The sequence below is a fragment of the Dendropsophus ebraccatus genome, chromosome 4, assembly GCF_027789765.1.
Source record: "Dendropsophus ebraccatus isolate aDenEbr1 chromosome 4, aDenEbr1.pat, whole genome shotgun sequence".
NCBI lineage: Eukaryota > Metazoa > Chordata > Amphibia > Anura > Hylidae > Dendropsophus > Dendropsophus ebraccatus.
The window spans coordinates 45,427,430-45,453,252 of record NC_091457.1 but is presented as its reverse complement, the minus strand read 5'-3'; the positions used below and the strand labels follow the sequence as shown (position 1 = coordinate 45,453,252).

At 41.6% G+C, this 25,823-nt stretch overlaps 1 protein-coding gene across 5 annotated transcripts in view; it reads right to left on the bottom strand.

Annotated features, from left to right (window-relative positions):
* LOC138789624 (potassium voltage-gated channel subfamily KQT member 1-like) overlaps positions 1 to 25,823 on the bottom strand; it is a 133,427-nt gene that overhangs the window by 88,398 nt on the left and 19,206 nt on the right. For 2 of the 5 annotated variants that reach the window (XM_069968362.1, XM_069968358.1), the window contains exons 1-2: positions 22,732 to 22,784; positions 18,650 to 19,145 (exon numbers count right to left, since the gene is read on the bottom strand). In XM_069968362.1, coding sequence (XP_069824463.1) covers positions 18,650 to 19,032 — 383 coding nt within the window. In that variant the 5' untranslated portion in view covers positions 19,033 to 19,145; positions 22,732 to 22,784. Of the gene's footprint in view, positions 1 to 18,649; positions 19,146 to 19,921; positions 19,941 to 22,731; positions 22,785 to 25,823 lie in introns of those variants that run through there. The other 3 variants (XM_069968360.1, XM_069968359.1, XM_069968361.1) reach the window with 2 other exon arrangements.

Genomic DNA, 25,823 nt, shown 5'->3' with positions numbered 1-25,823 from the left:
AAGTCATAAATATATGAATTGCATGGACACTTTGAAAGCTTGGCGTCACCATTCCTTGACAATAGGAATGATTATACAGAGGTACCAAATTAGTTTTATGAGGGATAACAGAGAAATAGTATAATGTAGAATAAAAAGGTTAAATTACAGCGGATGCAAATATTTGCCAACACGGACATGTTAGGAAAACTGATCGACTGTCTTAAAGGATCCAAAATTGTAAATCTCTCAAGTTGTGCAGAGACAAGCTTGGAGAAGTAAAGTTCCATAAGTGAACAACGTTGCCATTCAGGAAAACTCAGTGATAATCCCTGTGGGAGCTGTAATGGTAGCTATTTCCCATCGTCATTTCAGGAGAACAGCTGAGGAACACGTAAAACAAAAGCCAGGGATCATCATTCGTTTTGTTTTGCTCTTTTAGAGCCCTGAAGGCATGTTAGTTCAATGTTTTTAGTTTTTCATATATATTTAATTTATCGTGTAGGAGTGTCAGTGATTATAAGAGGTGCAGGGCTCAAATAGGCCCTGGGGGCCTACACATATATTATAAAGGGCTCAGTGGGAGGGGTCACGGTTACAGATTTTGCATTGGGCCCCAGAGCTTCAAGTTACACCTAAACTAGACTAAAACTCATAAACTGGGAATGTCTGAGGTTAAGTTCAATACTATCTTTGTACCATGTAAGAATTGAAAACTCAAGCATACATAGACCTACAGAGGAACTGTATTTTTAGTGACTAAGCTACCCACTGCCCACTAAGTAATATACAGCTTGCTCGGTATGTACATATTTAGTCATGTTTACGGTCTCCTTTCGGCATGCACTTGCAATTTTTGGTCTAAAAATAGGTAGAAAACAACAAAGTTCTTTCAACATGGAACAGACAAACTACTAGACCGGGCCGGTAGGAGTACAGATGAAACCAATTAGTATAATGGGTGATATCAAAGGCAGCCTAGAAAGGCAATGGAAATAACATTGTGTAGAATAAGCGATAACTGAAATGTATACACAACAAAATAATCTGTCCCTTGCTGCTTGATTGGCAAAGGATATCCTGCAATTATGGCGGAGGTGTTGATGATCACAGAGCAGGAAGGCCCTTCTATAAACACCACCTTTCACGTCCTGAAGAAGCTCAATGGAGAGAGTGGCGGAGTCCTAGCTGGCGGCTGGCTCCTGGTTTGCCAGTAAATTTAGAGTGTTGTCTTCCTTTAGTTTCTTTAAGAGGCTGACTGAAGCATTTAAATAGGAAAAACATGTATAGCCATAGTATGCTAGAGGCACTAAACCACCTTTTTTTACAAAATTATTTCATAAGTTGTACACTTATTTATGTAAGTGATGTGGCAACATTTTTTTTTTAAGAATTCTTAAGAATTTCTAGACCGCTTTGTTTCCATATTAGGCAAAAGGCACACAGCAGGGCAGCTCATGGTCCCTATGGCTCCACAATATTGTCTTACCATATGGATATTCTCCACTAAAACCAATGCTTCAAAATGGTAAATCCATATGCAGCACAACATCCAAATTAACAGGCCCGCTATGAAAACAGAGACATAGGATCATACCATATGGCACTATAGACTATGGGAGTTGTATTATAGTTACAGAAACTTTGCAACATGGTCACGATATTCATGTCAGCTTCACGTTGGCCTATGTGTAACCTGTTCTGGCTATGAAGGCCATTAATTATGATATGATAAACAGATCGCTTCAAGAGCTTATCATCCTCTTGTCATGCCTCACAACCTTTAGTTCATTAACCTGTAAATAGCAGACCTTTCTCTAGCATTTTGGTTTTTTTTTAAGTTTCTAAAATCCTTTGATGATCTCTGTCTAGTGTATATATAAAGACACTATTACACGGGCAATAAGTGCACCAAGCGAATGCCAACCTATCAGGTCAACACTTGCTTGCTTCTTGTTTCCCACCCGCTGCTGGTGCTATTACACATGGCGACAGCGAGCAGTAAGTGTGGGGGGCTGCAGGAGGGGCTCCCCGGTTGATATTTAGATCATCCGGATTGGCCATAGCAGATTGTTGCAATCATTGTCATTTGTCTTTCAACATGTTAAAAGACATTAAAAGACAACGATCAGCCAACATCGTGCATGACGGCTGATCGCCTTTTATTACACTAATTATCAGTCTTAATGGCTGATAACCGGCTAAATATGGCCAATAATCGCTTTGTTAGGGTGGGTTCATACTGAGGAATTCTCGCGGATAAACCCTGCGGAATTCCGCAGTATGTCCCCGCGCCTTTCTGCCGGCTCCATAGACACTATTCTATGGGCCAGCGTATTCCGCTATCTGCCGAAAACAGTGACATGTCACTTCTTTCAGCGGATAGCGGAATACGCCGGCCCATAGAATGGTGTCTATGGAGCCGGCGGAAAGGCGCGCGGACAGCCGACGGAACTCCGCATGGTTTATCCGCGAGAATTCCTCAGTATGAACCCACCCTTAATAGGGCCTTAAGTCTGTGAATTTTTCAGTTTTGTATAACATCATGTCTGATGGAGGTAGCTAGACTCCTGAAAGCTTACAATCAAATATACTGTTAGCCTCTAAAAAGGTATCGTCTGATCTCTTCACTATTCTACTTTAGCCATTACACACTCCCTTTCTCACAGTTTATTGTACACTTGTCAATAATACACAGTTGAGTCCCATTATTATGACCCTCACTACTCTGGATTAGAGATGACTGCAACTAGAGAATGTTCAAGTCAGATCATTCAGCATTTAAATACCGGCGGTTGGTGGATGCAGGGAGTTGGAGGGTCAAATTTAAATTGCAATACCAAGATTACCAAGGTGGCCAAAATAGAAAGACCCTAAATTACCCAACTTCCCAAAAAGAATGTTAAAACATAACTTTTATTGTTATTTATTAGGCACCACACATTTAAAATCTGGCACATTCGAGATGGGCACGTAACATACAATCAGGTAGATATCTCTCAGCACACTGCAGAGTGACATGTGCAGAGTGATATGTAACAGTTGTGACATTCACTTAATTTTTTGCACCACTCAATACCACCATTTTAAGACACAATCTCTCGGTTATCCCCCTACATTATGAGCTGGGTCCTAGATCACACATTGCCAGCATCAAAAGTAAGAAGTCTTCATAATTTTATGACTCAACTGTGTATTAAAGGAGAAATCTGACCAAAACTACAAATACAATGCAGACAGGGGGGTGGAGGAACATAAAAAAAATACTTACCTGTCCCCATGTCCCCTCAGCACTGCGTCACCAGCTCCTCTACCACCTCTGGGCTCCAGGACTGGCTGAGATGGCATTCCTGAGCTGGATCATGACACTGCACAACTGGGAGCTATAGGAGGCCAGCGAGGCAACATGGGGATGGGTAAGTATTGACTATTATGTTTAAGCACAACACTACCCGCACTGGATTTTTAGTTTTGGTCATACTTTTCTTATAATGACGTTGAATAATGTGAAATTTCTGTACATTTAAGCTTAACGGGTAGTGCCAATGAAAAGCCAGCAGATGTGGACAGTCCTAAAGAAAAAAGTCTAAGTAGAATATTTGCCCTGTGTGAAAATGTCTACTATTACTCTTAACTTTGTTGATGGTGGTGTAGATGAAGACGGTGTTAAAGATAGAGAGTAAACCCTTGGCAAGGCAAGGGTCTGTGACCATCACCCCAGAAGAAAAATGATGCAGCAGTAAATAAGTAAGACGCTTTGTTCTAGCAATTGATACAACTTTTACTCTGAGAGGCAACAACCTTGGTGGTTACAGAAACAGAATTCTTTACAAATTTTTAAAGATTGGCAGTTCTTAGTACTAAGATACGTTTCAAAACTTAATCTGGCAGCTACAGTCCTCCTCTCAAAGAAAGTTCCCCTCACATCCCTTTTACTCTTTAGTCTCTGCTAGTAGTCCCATGGGGAGGCTCGCCTCTACCCACCTTGACAACTGGTAAATAGCAGTCACTGCAGGCAGTACTTCTTTCCCACCCCGACCAATATGAGCGCAGTCCCACCATATACATATGTAATTATGCTTACAATACCAAGTACATGGGTAAAACACTGCACAAGTTGGAGCTATTTATGACATATGCAAAGTCCTGTATGGCCTGAAACCTCCAGCTCTCAATCAGCCTCTTACGTGTGTATTTCTCCTCTGTGACAGCTTCAATGCACTGTTCTTGTCAAGTTCAAGTGCAGAGTCAAAAACGAATAGAGAACCCCTTTAACACACATTACCGACTTGGCATTATAACATCGTACAGTGAACAGTGCAGCCTCCACAGGACTGAATTGTTGGCTTGCAGCCCTGAATTCAAGGGATTTATTAGGATCAAGACCCTATCTGGAACAATTTTGCACATTCACTTATTCCCATGGGTTTTGACTGTAATCTGATTTATTTTCACAGACTGAACATGTTAACAAGATAAATGTGTCTGTAGTAGAGAAACTAAAATGTCAGCGACCAGTCAGATGACGGATGGGAATTCATTAAATATCGGTTAACTAGTAAGTGCAGCAGGATGCCATACCCCATCTTCATTCATATAAAGATCATACAGAAAGATCAGGTGCATTAGTATTACACAGCTATATATTAAGACGTGTAACTCCAAGAATCTAAACCACAATGACAACTGTTTCTTATGGTTGAATGACTTTTTGGGCCCAAGACAACAGATGATCCCATAACATTAGCATCCTCTATGGTTTAAAGTGTCACTGTCGTTTTAACTTTCAAAATCTAACTAACAGATGAGATATAAAGCAGGTTTGCAATTTACATTCATTATATGCTTTTTTTTGTTATGCTGTAAAATATACTTAAAGGGGTAGTCCACCAAAAAAAAATCTTTCAAACCAACTGGTGCCATAAAGTGCCAGAGATTTGTAATTCACTTCTATTAAAAAATCTCAAGTCTTCCAGTACTTATCAGCTGCTGTGTGTCCAGCAGGAAGTGGTGTTTTCTTTCCTGTCTGACACAGTGCTCTCTGTTGCCTCCTCTGTCCATGTCAGGAACTGTCCAAAAGCAAATCCCCATAGAAAACCTCTCCTGCTGTCCAGACTGGAAATAATACAACTTCCTGTTGGGCATACAGCAGCTGATAAGTACTGAAAGGCTTGAGATTTTTTTAATAGAAGTAAATTACAAATCTCTGGCACTTCATGGCAGCAGTTGATTTGAAAGAAATTTTTTTTGGGTGAACTACCCCTTTAAGGCTGTACATGGCCGATTACCAGACAATAACTGTTTGGTGTAAAAGGACATGATCAGCCAACATGCATGATGCAACATGTTAAAGTGACTCTATACCCACAATCTGACCCCCCCCCCCCCTTCCCCCCCCCCAAAAAAAAAAAAAAAAAACGCTTGTACCTTCGGATAGCTGCTTTTAATCCAAGATCTGTCCTGTGGTCTGTTTGGCAGGTGATGCAGTTATTGTCCTAAAAAACAACTTTGAAACTGGCAGCCCTGTGCCCAACGGCCAGGGCTTAGATTGTGTATGCATTAGGCTGGCACACTCTCTCTGTCCCTCCTCCCCGCCCTCCTCATCATTAGGAATGCTCCAGGCAGATTGTCTCCTATTCATCAGCTGTGTGATAATTGAACACGGGCTGGATCGTTAAGGCACCTGTGCAATGTTCAGACGGTGGGGAGGAGGGACAGAGGTGTGGTGCAATGTTAAGGCACAGATACTCTAAGCCCTGGCTGTTGGGCACGGGGCTACAAGTTTAAAAGTTGTTTTTTAGGACAATAACTGCATCACCTGCCGAATGGACCCCAGGACGGATCTTGGATAAAAAGCAGCTATCCGAAGGTACAAGTGGTTTGGGGGGGACAGATTGTGGGTACAGAGTCGCTTTAAAACACAACATCTGCTGCTTGTCGCTCCATGTAATAGGAGCAGTGTCAACAGACTGCCGCTGACTTTAATGGGCAGCCCCAGACCTATGGTCCAGGCAGTCCCTTTTGCTGCTCCCCACCTGAGTGTAATAGCACAGTCAGAAAGCAGGGGACAAGGGGGAAGGGAGCACTGACCTGAGAGGTTGTCGCTCGCTTCCACCTCATTATCGTGCTGTGTAATACACCCTTTACTTGGAATCCAGGTCCAGTCTCCTGACGGCAGCTTTTTAGTCTTGGTTGAAAAAAAAGAGACTAAACAGAGTACAGAGTGTCACAGCTCAATGCCTCCATCAATCACATGACTACCTTCTCTGTGATATGCAGATGAGTCTTGGTCTCTTTTTTCAACTACTAAAAGACTAAAAAGATGCCGTCGGGAGACTGGACCTAGATAAGTATAACTTTGTTTTTTGTTTTTTTTTAGTTATCATGCTTTAAAACAATGTAACGACAGTGGCACTTTAAGTGTGTTATCCCAACAGTTCACTTTTGGTTTGGTCTCATCTTAGCTCAATACCTTCTCATTTGTCTCCCATTCGGCTCCATCTGGTCCCCCAAATTTCACTTGTCGGAAGGAGGAAGAAGCACGAGACAGAACTGACTGGCATCTGCAGGAGACCAGAGCTAGATAGATATAGCTTTTTTTTTTTTTCCCACACCAGCAGCATACGTTGTATTAAAGGCTAAACAAGGGGCTTTGTGGACAAAACAGATTGATGGCCTACCCAATATTGATCATCAATTGGCAGAGTACACCACCTATTATTACAAGGCTTCACGTACGTCAGAATTTTAAGCTAGATTCAGGTAAATCTTTTTTTTTTTTCTGGTGCAACAGACCACACCCCTTTTCCATAAACCACGCCTTCTTTTCATACCAGCAGGTGTTAAAGTGTGGAATATGCATAATAAATGGAGAAAAGTCCAATGCGCCACTTTTTCTGCCTGAATTCTGGGGGGGTGACAGGTTCCCTTTAATTGCGTATGCTACCTTTTTGCTGGTATATATTTGGAACAACTTGGTAGTAGTGTTAGACACATTTCTGTTCCTTATACGAGATTTATGACTGACACATGTATACAAAATCTTTACACACACTAATACTATATATATATATATATATATATATATATATATATATATATATATATATATATATATATATATATATATATATAAATATAAATAATCAACAATTTCCCGCTAGTAGTTTCATCATTGCCTGCTATTAAACAAAACAATTGTTTAAATCCGAACAATTTTTTTCGAACGATAATTGTCCCGTGTAATGCAGCCCTCAGTCATTCATTCAACTTCAATCGACATTTCACACATTTGCAGTAGAGTTCTGGTACATTTGTCTCCCCCATTCTCTGTAAAGTAAAGAAAACAGGCCCCTCCACCTCCCAAAATCTCTTTCCTATAATCTTCAATTCTGACACCTTTCTGAACTATTATAACACACATTATTACTTGACCTCTTCTAGAACAATATCTATACAGAGGGGGTACTTCCTAGTAAGCTTTTGCTTACACTTCATCAAGAAAAGGAAGGGAGAAAATTCTTCTCGAAAGGCATAAGAGGATGACCCAAAGGGGAAGTAAGGCTATGCTATGCAAAGCAATGGGAAAGGGGATGACTAAATTGTGTACAGCCTGGATGGAGAGAGAGTAGGATATGTGATAGACCTTTAAAACATCAAGGAACCTGAGTCGTAAAGGATGGAAGGATTTTCCGGATAAAAGTTCCAAAACAAGATGTGTGACGTTGTAAATTGTCGGGGGTGTAGACTTGGAGGAAGTGTGATAAAGGTCTATCTCCCTTGGAATTGGAGCAGATGCCTCTCTTGGCTGTGAAAGAGAAAATATAGACGCAGCAGAGAAAAATATGCGCTCCCAGCCTATATTTAGACAGAAGGAAATCTTGACCAAGATAAAAGGGACTCGGTGGTGAGGCTGTATGTGCAGCAAGTACCTGACCTTAACTTTTACAACTGGCCAGGAGGCACTTTAAGATGAGAAAAGACATCCTGTATGTATCCTGTTTTGCTCAGATGCCTAAAATCTGGCAAAGTTATGTAACATGCAAAAAAATTAATCAAACATCATGTTAGGGGGTTATATGATGGTGAGATTAAGTCAAAGTTATCTGTATATATGTTTAAAAAAAAAAAAAAAAAAACAGGGTTGAAAAATAGCATTGCAAGAGGAGGCAGTTGTTTGTGGGCTCTGGAGCACTGCTATATTCACTATTAAGACCCATCATGGTACAGCACGTTGAAGCCCAGGCTTCTTTCTCTTCCGTCAGACTCACCCCTACAAAAATCAGAATCCAGCAGGCTCGGACAACTTTGATAAAATGTATAAGACCGGCGGAGGACCTGTAGAGTTTCCCTAAACTTACTATTTCCTATAGAGAGGGATAAAGAGAAGATTTGATTGTCTTGCTGCAAATCTATACAATGTTTCCTTCTTTAAAGGGCTTAGTTTTGGGCCCTATTAGCCAATAAATAAGCAAATGCTAGTCTGTTGGCCAACCTGGTAGTTTTGGCCCATCAAAGAGTGTATGATTACCAAGCCATGTAATTGGCGCTGTACACAAGCATTGATATAGGAAATAGGCACTTGTTTACCATATGGCTCAAGTCATGTAACATGGCCTCTAGATGGTGAATTTGTCAAAGTTATTCTCAAAAATTTAAACAAAAATCAATCAATAACACACTTATCACATAATTTATTATGTAAATGAGCACAACCTATTGCCATGTAAGGATTTCTTCCCTTCTCTTCTTGTCAGCGTACACAAATTTCCCAAGCATGCAATGCTCTATCCAGCGTAAATGCAGCCACAATACAGGAAGGAAGCCGCTTCTGAAAGCCAGTAAAACCATGTAAAAATAAAACCTGTGCAGCCTTTGTATTTGTCCCATGCAAGTAGGAAAAAGCATGCAAAGACATTCTAACAGCAAGTGATAACAGGTATGATAAATGGCTATTTATCACAGTCTGGTATTGTCGCCAGTGGTTTAGATTTCTCGCCTTTGTATTTACTAAACAGAGTTCGAGCTATTGTTAATGCCTGTAAATCACAGGTTATCATGTTATCCAATCTGTTATTGTTAGATGGGAATTAGCAAGATTCTAGACTCATAGTAGACTGTGGGTATGCCAGAGAAATATATATTTGAAAAAAAAAACAGTCTGAGGTATTGAAAATTTTCTCATGCCCAATACCAGGAAAGATAAACTTCTTGCTTATCTTTTTATTGTGTAGTGTCTTAAAGGGCTTGTCTGCTGATTAAAGGCTGTATTACATGGCACAATAATAAGGGGAAAGCGAGCACTGATCTGTAAGTTCATCACTCTCTTTCCTATCGTTCCCCGTTCATGCTATCACATGCACAGACAGCAAGGGGAGAGAAGCGAGAGGGGCTGTCTGAACAATTGTTTTGTTACCACTGCTTGTTACATGAGGCGACGTGCTGCAGACCGTCGCTGACATGATTGTTCTCTTTAAACATGTTGAACGACCACGATCAGCCGACATAACATGTCCTATTACACAAAACGATTAACAGCCTATATGGCCATTTATCGACCAAGTAAGGCCCATAATCATTTTGTGTAATAGGGCCTTTATTAAAGATGATCGGATTTACAGTATAAGCGAAGCGACTGACTTTGTTTGCTCGGCAGTCGGTTTATCGGCCAGCTGCCTTTCAACCCCAATAGGCAACAGGTATGGGTGGGCACCACAGAAGGCAGGGACAGGATCAGGAATCAAGCCAATGTCATACAGAGTAGCTGATCAGCGGGAAAAGACACCCTCACTAGACACTAGCTAAAACTGTATTGCTGAAACACATTTGTTGTGTCCCAGTACAGGTGTGCCACTAAGTCCTGTATTCCACCTGTCCAAAGGTAACTCTGTCAGGTGTCATGCACCACTTGGTGTCTTACTCTCCCCTGTTCTAGTTGTACAGCAAAAGGAGTGAAAACGGTTAACTTGGGTGATTTACTGTTTTCTGTTCACCAATCACTAGCTGGGGTGCCACACACTGTTTCTATTACACTCTTACAGCTTACCCCTTCTACCACTTTGCCAACCAATAGGAGGTTAGTCCTGCTCACTTCTATATAGAAAAGTTACTTCATGGTGAGAGGTTCTTCTTCCAGTTGTCTGAGGTGAGGAGACACAGAAGCCAGGGACCTGCCATCTTTTTTCTTGTTGTTCTTCTGTTAGACAGACAGAAGTTCTGTGAGAGCCTGTGAAAGAAGCTACTATGCACTGCTTAGCTCAAAAGGTGGGGTAACTGTGACCAGGGTTCAACCTTGCCTACGCCAGGGATCAGAACTAGTCAGCACAATCCAAAGACAGGATTGATTGGCAGTGGAGCAAATAGTATAAGATGAAGTTTTCCACTGGGTCTCTCTCGGCCTACTCGGGTAATTTTGAGAGGTTAGCTTCACCCAGTTGTTCAATTCTGGGACTCATACAACCAAACCTGACACTGGCTGGACTTGTTTGGCATAAGGCAGACTTCTTCTATCTTCCGATTATAACCTTGAGTACTTGAGCCTTCTTTCTACACAAAGTCACCACCAACTATCCCAGCAGAGTACTGCACTATTTAGGCAAGGTCCCCAAGACACCCCCCTAACCTATTCAACTCAGCTATACTCCTAAACCTACTATCTGCACATCAAGCATCCAGAGTTCTGTGTTGTCCATCAAAGGAAAGGACATTGTATCTTGGTGATTGTTTTTGGCGCACTTTTTACCTTTGAAAAATCTTAACTATATTGCACTGAAGTTAAAAGTTATTCTGGTTAAGTGCTGGACTCTGTACTTATTATTATCTGTCGCACCTGCATTCACACACTTGGTCCTACCTTTACAAGGCCTAGTGTTTCCAAACCAGGGGGTGGGCTTCACCACTCCTGGGCACAATGACAAGTGCCCATTTAAAACACCAACTAGCCCACTGCTAACCCCACCTTGCAAACCCCAGGTTACGGCATATTGAGACTGGCATAGCTGACTAAAATATCACATGACTGGCTTTGAGTACAAATGGATTTGGATGCAGCCCCTAAACATCAGAGATGGGGTGCACAAGCTATTGTAAGAGCCAGAAGCAGCTGCAATAGTACCATGGCAGCAGTAGGGATTGGGCCGCATGGGGCAAAGGGAAACTGGTAGCAGTGATAGCCAGCATGAGCAGTACGTCAGGATGAGACAGTTACCCCAACGTCCACTATGTGGGGGGTCTGACAATCGGGAACTGAAAATTCCTAGAATAGAGTGGCAACGCTTTTACTTAATTTGTTTAGATGCCTTACGGCCAGGACACTGTAGTCAATAATGGCCACAAATAGCAAAGTGCAGCTAACTTAGGATCCCACCAATAAAATAATGCACTAAATGAGATTAATCTAAAGGGGGGGTATATATGAATTTTGATTTTGATTTGGTAATCACAGCTTTATATCAGGGTAAAACAGGCACCATGGTATCAACTATGGGGGAATAGTTGTATTCTGTCACACAGTGGTGGAACATGCCAGTGATCTGGATAGACAGACATGGCATCGCTGCATGTTCCCGCAGTGGCATGGTCTCTCTGTCTCATTTGGAGTTGCACAAATAAACTGCTAAAGAAACGTTTATATGAGGATTAGATTAAAACTCTGCACACAGGAGTAATATGGGTTCATTTACAAAGAGACTTAGCAACAGCCACTACAAAAGATCTCCCAAAGCCAACAATAGATCCCCAGCCTGGGACTAGAAAGTTACAGTCCATCTAAACAGGGACATACCTCCAAAACATCAAGGGGCCAGTTATAACAATGAAATATACTAACCCACAAAACAACTTAAAATACTATACTAAAAGCAATAGCTCTTATTTCAGAAGATCACATGTAGGCATGGCAATACAGGGGAGCATGCCTAGAGGATGAAAAAGTGCAATGTCCCCAGAACCCTGGAGAAGGCCCATCAGCCCTACAGTAGGTAACCAGTACAGTATTTAAATGACACTACACTAGATATTTAGAAGGCTTTGCTATAGGTTTTGCATTGGAGTCTGGGAGTCAGGCTACATTCACACCTGAGACATCTTTTTTCGGTTCTGCCATAAGAGCACAACAATGGAATTAAAATTGTTGCACACATCCATTTATTTATATTGATTTGCGTTCGGTCATGTTATGGCATCTGTCATTTTGATGCGTCATTATTCACATAAAACATGACAATCTGTGACAAAAGGGCGCTGGTTAACCTCAGGGAGATCAACCAAAACACAGCAGAGACACCATCACGTGTCTCAACGTCAGTGTATTCTAGAACATTGCCCCCTGGGAAATCAAATATGCAAAAGAACACTGCAGAGACACCATCACGTGTTTCGACGTCTGTGAACTAGCCAGACCTTCCTCCGGGAAGGAACAACCAAGCCAAGGAATGTCTCCAATTAAGGAAACCACCCAAGCAAGGTATCCATCCACAGACAGCTGTTTCAGGGTTTTTGCCCCTCATCAGTGTGGAATAGATTTCTGGCTAGTGGGAGCAATGACTAGTAAGTGCATGCAATGTTCTAGAATGTTGCATGCAATGTTATAGAATACACTGACGTTGAGACATGTGATGGTGTCTCTGCGGTGTTTTGGTTGAGTTCAACCAGCGTCCTTTTGCAAAACATTACAAAAGACACTGCTGCTTCAATGTAATAATAGTCAGGCACTTGAAGAGTCACGCTAACCTGAAATAGATTGTGTTACAAGTTACTATGAACACAACCAGCGTTTTCCTACAGCCAGCCAATAAACCTGAATGAGGATAAATCACAGATTAGAAAGACTAGACTTTTGCTTTTCAACAAGTAGATGACTAAGAGTTTTAATATTGCCCTTCCTAAGAATCATCTCTATCCTTATATCACTGGTATATATCATCCAACATGGAGCTATCCAGTTGATGGGAAACTTCAGGTCCTGGTATGCAGTTGTAGCAGTCGGCTGTTGGTCTGCCCCAAGGCTGGCCATATTCTTTTGATAACAGTCAGCTACATGCTTGTCCAAGGTGTGCGTGGTCTAGCCGGAGAGATGGGAAGTAAGTCCTCTGATGGTGGTTTCTCTCCCTTCCACAGTAAAGGATCAGGTTGAAATCCAACTGCCCGATCCTTTGCTCCTCCAACATCTGCCATCAGGAAGAGTCAAAAGGCCCCACACACATTAGATCAAAGCTAAAGCTTTGCCTCCAGGTCCAGGCATGATGGGAATTGTAGTCTTGTAACAGCTGGTGGCCTGAGTTTTATGCTGCTTTAACACGAAACGATAATTGTCCCGATCGTACGATAACGATGTTGGAGTAATATTTTTTATTTTTTTATAACGGTCAGCGTTTAGACGGTACGATATATCGTAGGGAAATTCGTTTTGCGATCGCTTAAGCCTATCTAACACATTAATTAAATCGGCGAACGACTGTTTACACTGAACGATCTGCTAATTTTTTGCGAACGACGATTTTAGAACATAAGATCAAAATGAACGATTTCTCATTCGTCATTTGATCGTTCGCAGCATTTACACGTACGATTATCGTTCGAATTCAATCGTTATTGTGTGAATTTGCACGATAATCGTTCCGTGTAAACGCAGCATTACACCTATGCATTAGATAGTGACCTGTTAAGTTCAGCTGACGATAATCTAGTGTATATGGGTATTGAGGCTACTGAGCATTACCTAGGTACAGTATGTTATGTGCAGTGAAAGTGATAGCTATACAGGGGCCTGAAGGCATGTTTCATGAATAAGGTATTTCTCCCCGGGCAGAGCTCGTTTTATATATGTATATTCAATTACGCAAGATGTCATGACCAATTTATTTTCCAGACAGGAAATACATAAATTAACATATAGAAACATATAAAAGACATTAAGGTTACGTCCCCACACCCTTATTTTTCCACCATCATTATAAACTAACGACAGTTATTTAGCTTCAAAATGATGGCTGCCATAAAAGACGGCCGCCATAAAAGACGGCCGTTAAACACCCAAAAAAGTGGGGGTGCGAATGTAGCCCAAAGAGTTATTCTGAACAACAGAATCATTTAAATATTGCTGGGGAATATTTCAACGAACAAAAAATAAAAAAACAACAATCAGTTGTTTGGCCGATTATGGCTCCGTGTAATAGAGAGAACGATCAGCCGATGAAACGATCATTGGTTGATGGTTTCTTTAGGTCCAGACCTAAAATTGTCAGGTGCGTATTGCTACATGTAATAGCGATGTTGATGATTGTAGTATAAAATAATTAAGTGTTTACTCCCCTTACCACGTTGCTTGGTGTTCTCGGAGGCCTTCCCCAGTGTCTTCAGCTCTGCCTTCTGTTCCTGTCTCTACACTGACAGGTCACGGCCACTCAGTCAATCACAGGCCGACACAGGCCGCAGCCAGCAGCCGTCAATGTAGAGACTAGAACAAAAGGCAGAGCTGCAGACTCCTGGGAAGGCCTCAGAGGACACCAGGAAATGTGGTAAGGTGAGTTAATACTTTATTATTTTACACTAAAGGCAAGGGCTGCATGGACATCACTAACGATGTCCGTGCAGCCCTTGCTTCCCGATAGTCGGCATGTGTATTCGCTCAGTAAACGAGCGCTGATCTGCTAGAACTGTTTACAGTTTTTGATCTGGCTGTCTAATAGGACCCTTACAGGCAAAATCAGCTGTTTGACATAGGCGTTAGGACCTGGGCCCAAGGTGATCAGCAGATCATTGCAGTTGTCTCTGAGAACAGTTTTAGACATAATAGATGTAAACAGATTTTCTTTTAACGTTCTAGTAAGTTGAATTAAATGAAGTGCTTAATATCCCTTCCTGCTCCTTCACACATTGCAGAAGGTGGCATTGTGCAGGAAATGCCAACAGGAAACACAAATGATACAATTAAATTATATGTACACTACATAAAAGGAACTAAAATACATAAAACCAGAGTTGCAGCCAAGTCTTATTACTCACTATTACGAAAGTCCTAAGTATTTTTCACGACTTATGTTCTCTTTTTTTTTTGTTCTGCTGGGGGTCTGTGAAAAATGGATTCAATACTGTACAGAAGTGAATCATAGACTGTTCACGCAATAGTCATACAGTATAAGGGGTTTTCTTCTTTCCCTAGGTATATGTCAGAATATCTGCTGATGTATACCAAGGTGTACTCCTAATGTGCCCATTGACTGCAACAGACCAATATATATATTACACATATACATGCACACACACACACACACACACATACATACATCTATACATACACATATATATATATATATATATATAACAGTAGTACCTTGGTTTAAGAGTAACTTGGTTCAAGAGCGTTTTGGTTTAAGAGCTCACAGTTTTTCAAAATTGTGACTTGGTTTAGGAGCAAGAGCTCCCTGTACTGGGTGGGAGGGCGAGTGGAGGAGGGGCATGGCCTGCATAGCGGGGTCTACATCACTGTACTCTGGCTCAGGAAGTCTCCCTCACCTTCCAAATCATGGCAGATCCACTTCAGGCTGGGGCTTACATCAGGGGACAGGACTGTGGAGGTAATCTCTCCATAGCTGTAACCCCTCTCTCCCCGGACATAGAGGGCTGCATGTATGTGCCCACATCTGCCCTGCTCATTCCTTCATGCTCCCTGCAGTCTCTGTCCGCCTTTGTATTTTCCATCCTCTCCATTACTGTACAATAACTTATAATATCACATATTCTGCTGTTTCTAAATGTTTGTTTAATTTGTTTTACATGTTATTCAGAAAAATAAATCATAATTTTTGTGGTGTGGAACCAATTGTCTGCATTTCTGTGATTTCTTATGGGAAACTTTGCTTTGGTTTAAGAGTGGATTTGGATTACAAGCACGAATTATGGAACGAATTATGCTCGTAATCCAAAGGCACCACTGTGTGTATATATATATATATATATATATATATATATATATATATATATATATATATATATATATATATTACACACACACACACACTATCTATGCATGGTTTCGCTACACAAGAGACAATAGCTACGTTCCATCTATTTCTCAAATGTATACAGCATTCAGTCCATTACACTGAATGAGCTGGTCTGAAATATGATGCATTATATGTCGGCATCCTTATTTTTCACAATTCTATTTACCATGAACATAGGGCCCAAATGTAATAAATAGATCCGATGAAAATAGTGGGGGTTTGAACCTTACATAGCGATCATTACACAATAAGTAACCTGTATTTACATAAAGCCGAAAAAAAAGGAACCTTTAACTAGAGTCGAAGTCACAAAAAAGCACTTCATAAAACACACAGTGTAAGTAAATAAGAGATGAGAAAGCAGACATTTCTGTAGCCTTATAGTGAAAACAGTCATACAGTCCCTCTGTGGTGGACACAAAGCAAAGAGGTAGGGAAGAAATTCCAATTAAACCGCAGATTCACAATTGTGGACTTTGCCGTGACTTAGAATAACAGAAATCTATGCACCGCAAAATTTACAACAGTAGATTTTATTGGGAAATTTCACTTCCCCATTAAACTGAAATGAGCAAATCTGCAATAAATCTGTGCTCATTTCACAATAGAAATGACATGACACAAAAACTTCTACTGCAGATACACAGAAAGATTCCACAGTAGGGATCCCAGCAAGGTATAGTCAATCTGCACAGGTAAAAACTGCAATGAACCAGTCCTATGTAAACCCTATAATTATAGTGACTTAACCACTAAGCCAACCTGGGCCTCCGCTCGAAGGATATTACACATCAACATTAACCCCTTTTTCACCCTAGACCACCAGGATTATCATCCTAAACCACTGTAGGCAAACATGTGAGATGTATGTAATAATGGCAGAATTTGGATAACTGGGAGTTATGGAGGAAAGAAGACAAATTCCACCTACTCCATCTTGGGGACTTCAGAAACCGCTCTTTATAAAAATGCTGCATTTACCCTTGTAGCTTGTGTTTGATGAAGCAGGTTTTGTTTTATTGGCGTTTCCATATACATCCGACTTGTTAAGCGTGCATCCGTATAGAGCATTCATTCAATACAAAAATTAGACATTTAGACATGCAAAATTATCTACACCATCAAGCTATGTAGTAGGCCACAATGTGACCTGCTAGGTTCTGCAACCTGCGGCTGCACAAGAAGCCTTCACTACAGAGCATGAAATTCCCAACTAGTAGTAATAAGAAAGCAAAAAAATCATTGATTGCCCATATAGGATGGCATTGTGTCTGATTAGACCAAATGACTATATATATCTATGGCCTCTGTTTCTAGAAATGATGGGTGACCATAATTTGGTTACCTTAACTTGACCAAAATTCTGTACTGCAGTTTGTAACCCAGCTGTCAAAAAAATACTACTCCCAACATGCCTGCACTCAGGATGCGGGTTGTAGCTGCTGAAAGTTGTTGTTTTGCAATAGGTGGAGAGCCGCAGGTTGCAGAACACAGCCACATTGCAATTAGGAGCTGAAAGAGTACCAGTCATTAGAAATACCTTTTGACATGTCATCAGGCATGTCAAAAGTTATTGATCACAGCAGGTCTTACTGCCGAGACCCCCTGTGATCGAGAGAGAAAGAGAGAGAGAGACAAAGAAATTGAGAGAGTGCATCAGCCATGCCATTCAATTCAATCTCTGTCCGCTTGTTAATTCTGACAGTTAAAGGGGTACTCCAGCGGGGGGGGGGGCACTTTTTTGCTGGGATCGGGGAGGAGGTGGCCGAGGGAAAAAGACGTCCACTCACCTCCCCAGTTCCAGCGGCAGGTGAGTGGTGAGGTGAGGTTAGTGGACATTTTTCCCTCTGCCACCTCCTCCCCGGTCTCAGCAAAAAAGTGTGCCCCCGCTGGAGTACCGCTTTAAGCTACATTATAGTCTGTGAGGCAGGAGAGTGTACAGGGAGCAAGACCTGCTGTGATCAATAACTTGACATGTCAAAAGTTATTTTTCATTCAGGACAGTAATGTAAACTTGTGAGGTACTCCTCTGACTACACCCCCAATAGCCACATTTCTTATGGCAACAACAATATGAAGTCAGGGATGTGTTACTGCTGATTTGCCATTTAGGACTGGTAAGAAGGTTGAAAACAATGAGTGCTACAACAGCGGCCACATGTTGATGTTGTTGTTACCTAGTTTTCCTGAAAGAACTTCTAGCAGTCACACAGAAGAGGACATCTCCTTGACTTACTATATACACCTGGACTATGGTTTTATTAGAAATGGTTACTTTTATAAAGTGATGCTGTAACTTTAAGTTTTCTATGCTTTTTTACACATTTTGAAATTAGTCATTTCTAGCTCATCACAATTCTTATATAGGTCAATATCTATTGGAAGATCAGTGTATTCTAGAATAAAGAATTCATACATTATAAAAAGTTATAATTTTTATCTATCCATCCATTTTATCTTCCATATATAACTATGAAAAGACTTTAGAATGTTTATAGTTAAATTTTTCTTCATATGAAAAAGTATGAACACATCTCTGTGTATCTGGCCTATCTAAATTATATTCGCAAAGGTCACGATATTGCTAAAAATCTTCAAAAGACAACTTTCATCGACAACCAATAACTAGCAAAAAGGTGTAAAACAATGAAACATCATCTACTCACACTGTAAAGTGATAAACAAAACACTTCCATCCCGTCGGCCTTTCCAAAAAGTTATAGACTCTTCCTTGTATGTTGGTTCTCGAGAGCAGCGGTCGCCTCGCACTGTAGATAGACACTCTGGGGTCCAGATTGATCATCGGCCGGGGGGTCTCTGTGTTAATCAGGACGTCCTGTTTTAGCTCGAAAGTGGTGGTGGGGGAACGTTCCTGACCTTGCTGTCCATTGCTGTTTAACCCCTGAGGTAAAGGCATGTGTTCGTAATGCGTGTTCAGATTTTCATTCATCTCCAAGGGATTTGGTTTGTTGCGGAGATTTTTTCTAGAGGTTAAGATCCCAACGTTCCAGTGTCTTTGCTGTGCTGTAGGGGGAGGCGACGAGGACATTGGAGGAGTTGTAAGGAAAGGTGAAAAGTTTCTTTACAGCCGAGAAGGTTTATAAAAAAAGAATTCATGTAGGAAACTAAGTTCTTCTTTTCCCCCCGGCGTATTTAATCTGGCTGGAAAGCAATAAGAAGAGAACTCTAGTTAGTAACACACACGAGTTTTAAGGTCCTGCCTACTCCAGCTCTCTCCTGATGACTCCTCTCGGGGAGGAGTGGTTTGGGTAGGATTCCTTCCTAACCACAGCTCTAAGATGCCTATTGGGATTGTTGATTTTAGAGGTGTGATCCTTAGTGCTGTGCTCTCCCTGGAAACGTCACTTTTCTTCACTTTCTTAAGGAACTTTTCCCCCTATGCTACTGAAGATGTCACATGAGTCTCCGAGAGGGGAGGGCATGCCTTTCATTCCACTGAAACTCTGAACAGGAGACTGAAGACATGCAGAACATGCAGCAGTCTGTTACATAAATGTATGGATCAATACTATCACTTCTATAAGTATTCTAGCCTATAAATGTGGCATAGTATTTAAAAAGTAGGTGGCACACCACTTTCAGAGACTACGGCCATGCACGGGCAGCAACTATAACATTTTTGTCCGTTTTGTACAGTTTTACCACAACCATTTCAGAGAAAATAGTCACAAAAGGCCTTTTTTGAGAATTATGCAATTTTACCACAACTCAACTATATTCTTGAGAACAGAGTCCGGATAAAGTTTTGCTATGTCCGAGCTTCCCGGGCAGCTCAGAACAGATGGCACCTGTAACGGTTTTCTTACAAAGAGATTTCCAAGTTTTATCCACTTGCTATTTTTAAATCTTAACATATGCTTTACCAGTCATTACTATTGAGGGAATAGGTTTAGTCAAATGTAATATTACATGCTCACAAGCTCGCTTTAGTTCCTTTCGTTGATCACAGTCCATGAGGGACAGTTTTACATCCCCCTCTTGTGGTCACAGGAATCATAGCCGCAACAGCAAAACGCAGAGATGGTCAGAACGTTGGGGTAAGGTACAGGCTGATAGGTGGTCTTACTAATGAATGCGGTTTATTTTAAAGGGTAGTTAATATAGAGAGGGGGAAAAAACAGCAAGTCACAGAAGCAAAGTTGTATGTAGGTTTTCACCCAGAACGATGGCCGAGTTTGCTACCCTAGTGCTATATCTAGATAGATATCCAGCTAAGGCAAGGTATCTTGTTGGCCATGCACAAGTGCCCTAGTTAAAGGGGTATTCCGGTGATCAAAACATTTTCAAAAAAATATTTTTTCCCCTAGAAAGTTATGTAACAATGTAAAATTTGTATTTTACACTTTTACATAGACTGGTTCACATTGACTGGTGGTGATTAGCAAATTTACAGTAATAACAAATCTGCTCATCAGCCAGCTGCCTTTTAAATCACTGTCGCTCCTTCTCGGGTGCTGGGAAAAGCTGGATCCAGTCCTGGGAAACATTCCCCAGGATCCAGCTTTTCCCAACACCCAGGAAGGAGCAGCAGCGATTTAAAAGGCAGCAGGTCGATGAGCAGATTGCAGAGAAAACAAAGCACTTAGGGGCAACTCTGACCCTCTACTGCCACTAATGGCTGTGTCAATGGAACTGCAGGGCTGCTCAATATTATTACTGCATGTAGCATTAGCAATATTAAGCCTGGCCTAATGTCTATTTTAATGCTTGTTAACACTAGAACAGACAGACTTAGGGAAGCAGCCTGTGTGCCTAGTTCTGCAAGAGCACTTATGATATGTAACTGTTTCAAAACAGGGCTTGGGCAGCCCTGTAGTCCCCAAGTCAGCCACTGGTGGCAGCAGGGGGATCATGTCACCCCTTACTGTTACCAGTTAAATGCAAAAAGAATCTTTATAAGTCAGCAAGGGAGCCACACCCCAATAGCAGACAACAATCTTAATGTCCTCTTAGTAACACATCGCTAGGGGGCAGGCAAAGTTAGGCTGTGGATAAATAACACCCAATCTTATGCCCACCATTCCACTGGAAAGATGGCTGGCGTACATTCCCAGTAATGTCCTAAGACTTCTTATCAGTGTCAGGCACTGACTTCAAGGAAAAGCTGCCTCTCAGAGTGCAGCTATGCATATGTTTCTTTCCAGAATTTCTTAAAGGAGAACTTGAGGAGGTTTATGATGCCCAATCTGAAGGAAGCATAGCATTAAGACAATGTATTACATCTCATAATACAGATGTCCTCTTGCTATTCAGGAAAACAAGTGTTATACCACACTGAACTCCCTGCCCAATAGTTGCTCACTGACCGCTGTCTGCAATTAAACAGTATAGACAGACAGCTGCCAATCAGTGGCCAGTGGATGGAGAGAGTGGGTCCCCATTAATATTAAGGACAACTGAGCGCGCACACATAAGTACTTCTTCCCTGTGCTTAGTATCTGTAAAGTTAGAAAAACTGCCTTACACAATATATATTCTTGTAGTCAGCTTCTCTGTCACTAGTTCACTGTTTGCTGCTCAGTAAGTAACAAGTGGGGGAGATTTATAAAACATGGTGTAAAGTGAAACTGGCTCAGTTGCCCCTAGCAACCAATCAGATTCCACTTTTCATTCCTCATAGACTCTTTGGAAAATGAAAGGTGGAATCTGATTGGTTGCTAAGGGCAACTGAGCCAGTGTCACTTTACACCAAGTTGGATAAATCTTCCCCATAGTATTGTACAAAAACTGGCATTAAAGGAGTTTTTCAATCAATATCTATTGATGAGCTATTCACAAGATATGTCACCAGTCACTGATTAGTGCCAACACCGGGCACCAATGGCGATCAGTTGTTCAGCACCTAAACTACACAGTGAATGATATAGGAAGCAGTTGGCTCTGTTTATTGTGTAGTGGTGGCCATTAATAACTGCATCTCAGCTCATGTTAAAGTTAACAACACCTGATCTGCAGTAACCAGGTCCAATCACAACAAAGTAAAAAGACAATCCCCTTCACTATGTAATGTGAGCGCCAAAGAGCTAATCGGCATGAGTGGTGGGGTTTGCACCCCATCGATCAGTGACTGATATTTTGCCCAAAAAAACCCTTTAAGCTTGCTTTGGGGGTCCCCTGCGTCTGCTCATCCCACTCAGCCAATCAATGTATTGCTCAGCCGTCGGATGTCCAGCCGAGAACCCCCAAAGCAGGCCGGTGCAGGTAATGTATGCTCTGTCCGGCGGGGGGGGGGGGGGGGGGGGGGGGGGGGTAGCGTACATACACGCGGAGGGATGTCAATCCCGTTGCCAGTATGTATTCTCATTGGGATGAACAGGCACTGGATCCTCAGTGGAAATTCGCAGAGTGGAACCAGCTGCGGATCCGGTGTGTGTGAATGCACCTTTAAGGGTATAAACACACACACACACCGTGTTTACTGCTACAATACGCAGCAAATACACAACAAATACGCAACAGATTAGATCTAAATAACTGAACACAGCATCAAAACTGCACCATCAAATCTGCTGCAGATCTGCTGCGTATCTTCTGCGTATACAGTGTGTGTGTTTGTACCCTAAGGGTACAATCCCACACACCGTATCGCAGCGTATTTTCTGCTGCGATACGCGATTAGATCTACATAACTGAACACAGCATCAAATCTGCACCAACAAATCTGCTGCAGATCTGCTGCATATACGGTGTGTGTGTTTGTACCCTAAAAGCCAAAAACCACCCTTACATGGATAAACGTTAAAGCCAACCGCAACTGGCTGGAGCATGGCATGCTGAAACTGTAACTGACAGCTGCACATGGCAAGAAATAACTCTGCTAACCTGAATTTTTCTTTCCTCTGGACATGCATATTGAATCATAAGGATTATAGGGGAATACATGCCTAATATAATATATAATATAATAAAAATATTTATCTTATACATCGCTGCCATTTTACATGTCATGTCAGCATACAATGTCATACAAAAAAGCCAAAGGCCAGCCTCATTACATGACAATCGAGTGAATCTTTGTGTGGATCAGCAGTCCTCAGCACTTTAGGAAACACCTCTTCTACATTTTGCACCAGAGAATAAAAGCCTTTTTCTATGTTTTGGAAGCACAGATGGACATATGAAAGGTACCACGTGTCTCTTTGCCCTAACTTGAATGTGAATTGCAGCTGACAGATTTATTATTATTATTATTATTATTATTATTATTATTATTATTATTATTAAGGATGGGAGAGAAGGTTTTGTATGGCATCTCAGAGTGTAAAGAAAGCATCCAAGTTACAGGGAGGGCAGCTGAAATCGTCTGTAGATTGGGAGAAAAGCACACACAAGGCAGTTTGCAGGCAAAGCAGGAAGAGATTACACAGGCTGTATATGAACACAAAAAGGAAACAGAGCGCTTGCATCAGAATTCGCAGGGGTTAAAGGGGAATCATGTCATCCTCAGTATGTCAGCACAAGGGTGCAGAGATCCCCATGGGCTGTATAAAAGGGAAATAAGGAATGAAGCTGTACTGATAAGTCAAAGTTTATAAAAGGTACCAGCAGCCACACAACACACATCAAGCATGCAGAGATGAGAGTCTGAACGTACAAGTAGCTGCAAACTGCATATAAAGGAGTCTGAAAATGAATGAAGGCCTACAGATTGCAGACTCTTACTTTTTTTCCTTAAAGTTAATCACATTACAGCAGCAATGTCTTCGGTTCATGGACCATTATCAGCATCACAGGGCAAATGGAATAGCCATATTAAAATCAGAAATTTCGTGCTTGAGTGGAAAGTAGTTTAAACTTAGCTCGCGTGTTCATATGCAGATTTCACAGATGTGTTGCAGACATTTAGACTGAGGTTGTCTTGTTAGGACACTTTGAGAGAGTGTTCCTCTTTAAGACAGGCAGTAACTTCATCATACAGATATTTTCATTTTTTTGCTAGTGTTACTTGGTTATTTGCATATCAAGGTCTATAAATGTTCTCAGGGTTAGGCCTGAACTGGTTCCTAATGGCTATAGTATTTACTGTATATAGCTCAACTTTGATGCCACCCTCTCTGTAGCTCGCCTTGTATAATCTAAAGGCAAGAGCTGTACAAAACAATATTGGACAATGAATGGATCTGATGGAACGAATGATTAAAACCAGTGTCTTATCAGTTTTGCAATAGGCCAGCCACAGCAAGGCAGAGTGTGTGTACAGCTTCCATGTAGAAGAGGCATACCAAATTTGGCCCGTGGTGCCATCATTTTTGGCCCGCATAGGAATTCTGTTGATTTCCTACAGCTGGCCCGCCGACAGAGAAGCTAATTATAATATGGGTGGTCCAGACAGCCTCTTGGACCACCCATATTATAATCTTCTGCAGGATACACCTGATGCAGTTAGCATGTGTGATGATTTCACCACGATGCCTGTGCCAAATCACGGCACCACCTTCTATTAGGCCTAACGCTACCTGCAGGCTAGAAGTGAGTTGCAATAGAAGGCAGCACCACATTCCAGCACAGGCAGCGTGGTGATATCCTCACAGATGCTGACTGCACTGGGTGCATCCTGCAGGGGCAGATGCTGCTGGGGTAATGAACAACTGTATGGGGCATTATTGGGGGGCTGGCTACTAAATGGGGCACTACTAGGGAGCTGAGTACTATATGGAGCACTATTGAGGGAGGCTGAGTACTATATGGGGCATTATTGAGGGGGGTCTGACTACTATATGGGACACTTATGGGATTACCTACTGCGTGGGGGAAATTATGGGGTAACTACTGTGTGAGGGCAACTACTTTATGGGATAGCATTAAGGGAGCTAACACCTCATGGGCTACAGAAAGGGGCACTTTAAAATTTTGGGGCACTATGGATGGGGAGCTTGTATATAGTTGGGTAGGAGGTGTTATAAAAGTGCAGCACCAAAGGTGAAGTACAGATATGACATGGGGTCAAGTTTTCTGGACAGCCCGGTCTGTGCATTAGGGGCGGTATATGCGGCAGTGACATGGGCACTTCCCTGACAACATAAAGAAGGCTGCATGGTTACTTTAATATGAAAATTGGCCCGCGACTTTGCTGAGTGTTCAGACCGTGACCGATCAGGAGAAGTCACCCTCAGCATATTCCTCTCCCAGCTTTGTGGAGGAGACGGCCGCATGATTAAAGTCTATGGGGCACTTCCCGTCGACACAGAGTGGGGAGCGGACTGAGCAGTAGTGTGGTCCTCTCCCTGCCCAGTCTATTGATCGCTCAGGGTCTACTGCAATTAGATTGTTAATAAAAAGTTATAAAAAAAAAAGTTTTTTTTCTTTGATGACAGGTATATTTTAAACCAGAAAACATTTTATATTTTATAGATTCTTCAAAGCAGTCCCTTTCTGCTTTCATGACAGCTTTGCACACTCTTGGTATTCTCTCAATCTGCTTCATGGAGTGAGCTGGATTTTCCAGCAGTCTTGAAGGAATTCCTAGAGGTGTCGGACACTTGTTGGCTGCTTTTCTTTAATTCTGTAGTGTAATAGGGCTAAACATTGCATGGAACTGTGCACCACCATCTCTGCACAACACAACTGATGGTCTGTGATGGACAGTTTATGAAGGCAAGGGATTCCACAGATTAGCTCTTAGCCAGATATACAGTACCCAAGAACTGAAACCTACAGTACCTTATGAAGCTGATTGAGAGGATGCAAACAGTAAAGCAAAAGGGGGCAAAAAATAAATAAAAGATTTTGGTTCATTGACCACATTTTTGTTTTATACATAATCCTATATGTATTCCTTCAGGTTTTCAATATGAATCCATGGCTTAAGGCAGCAGAAAT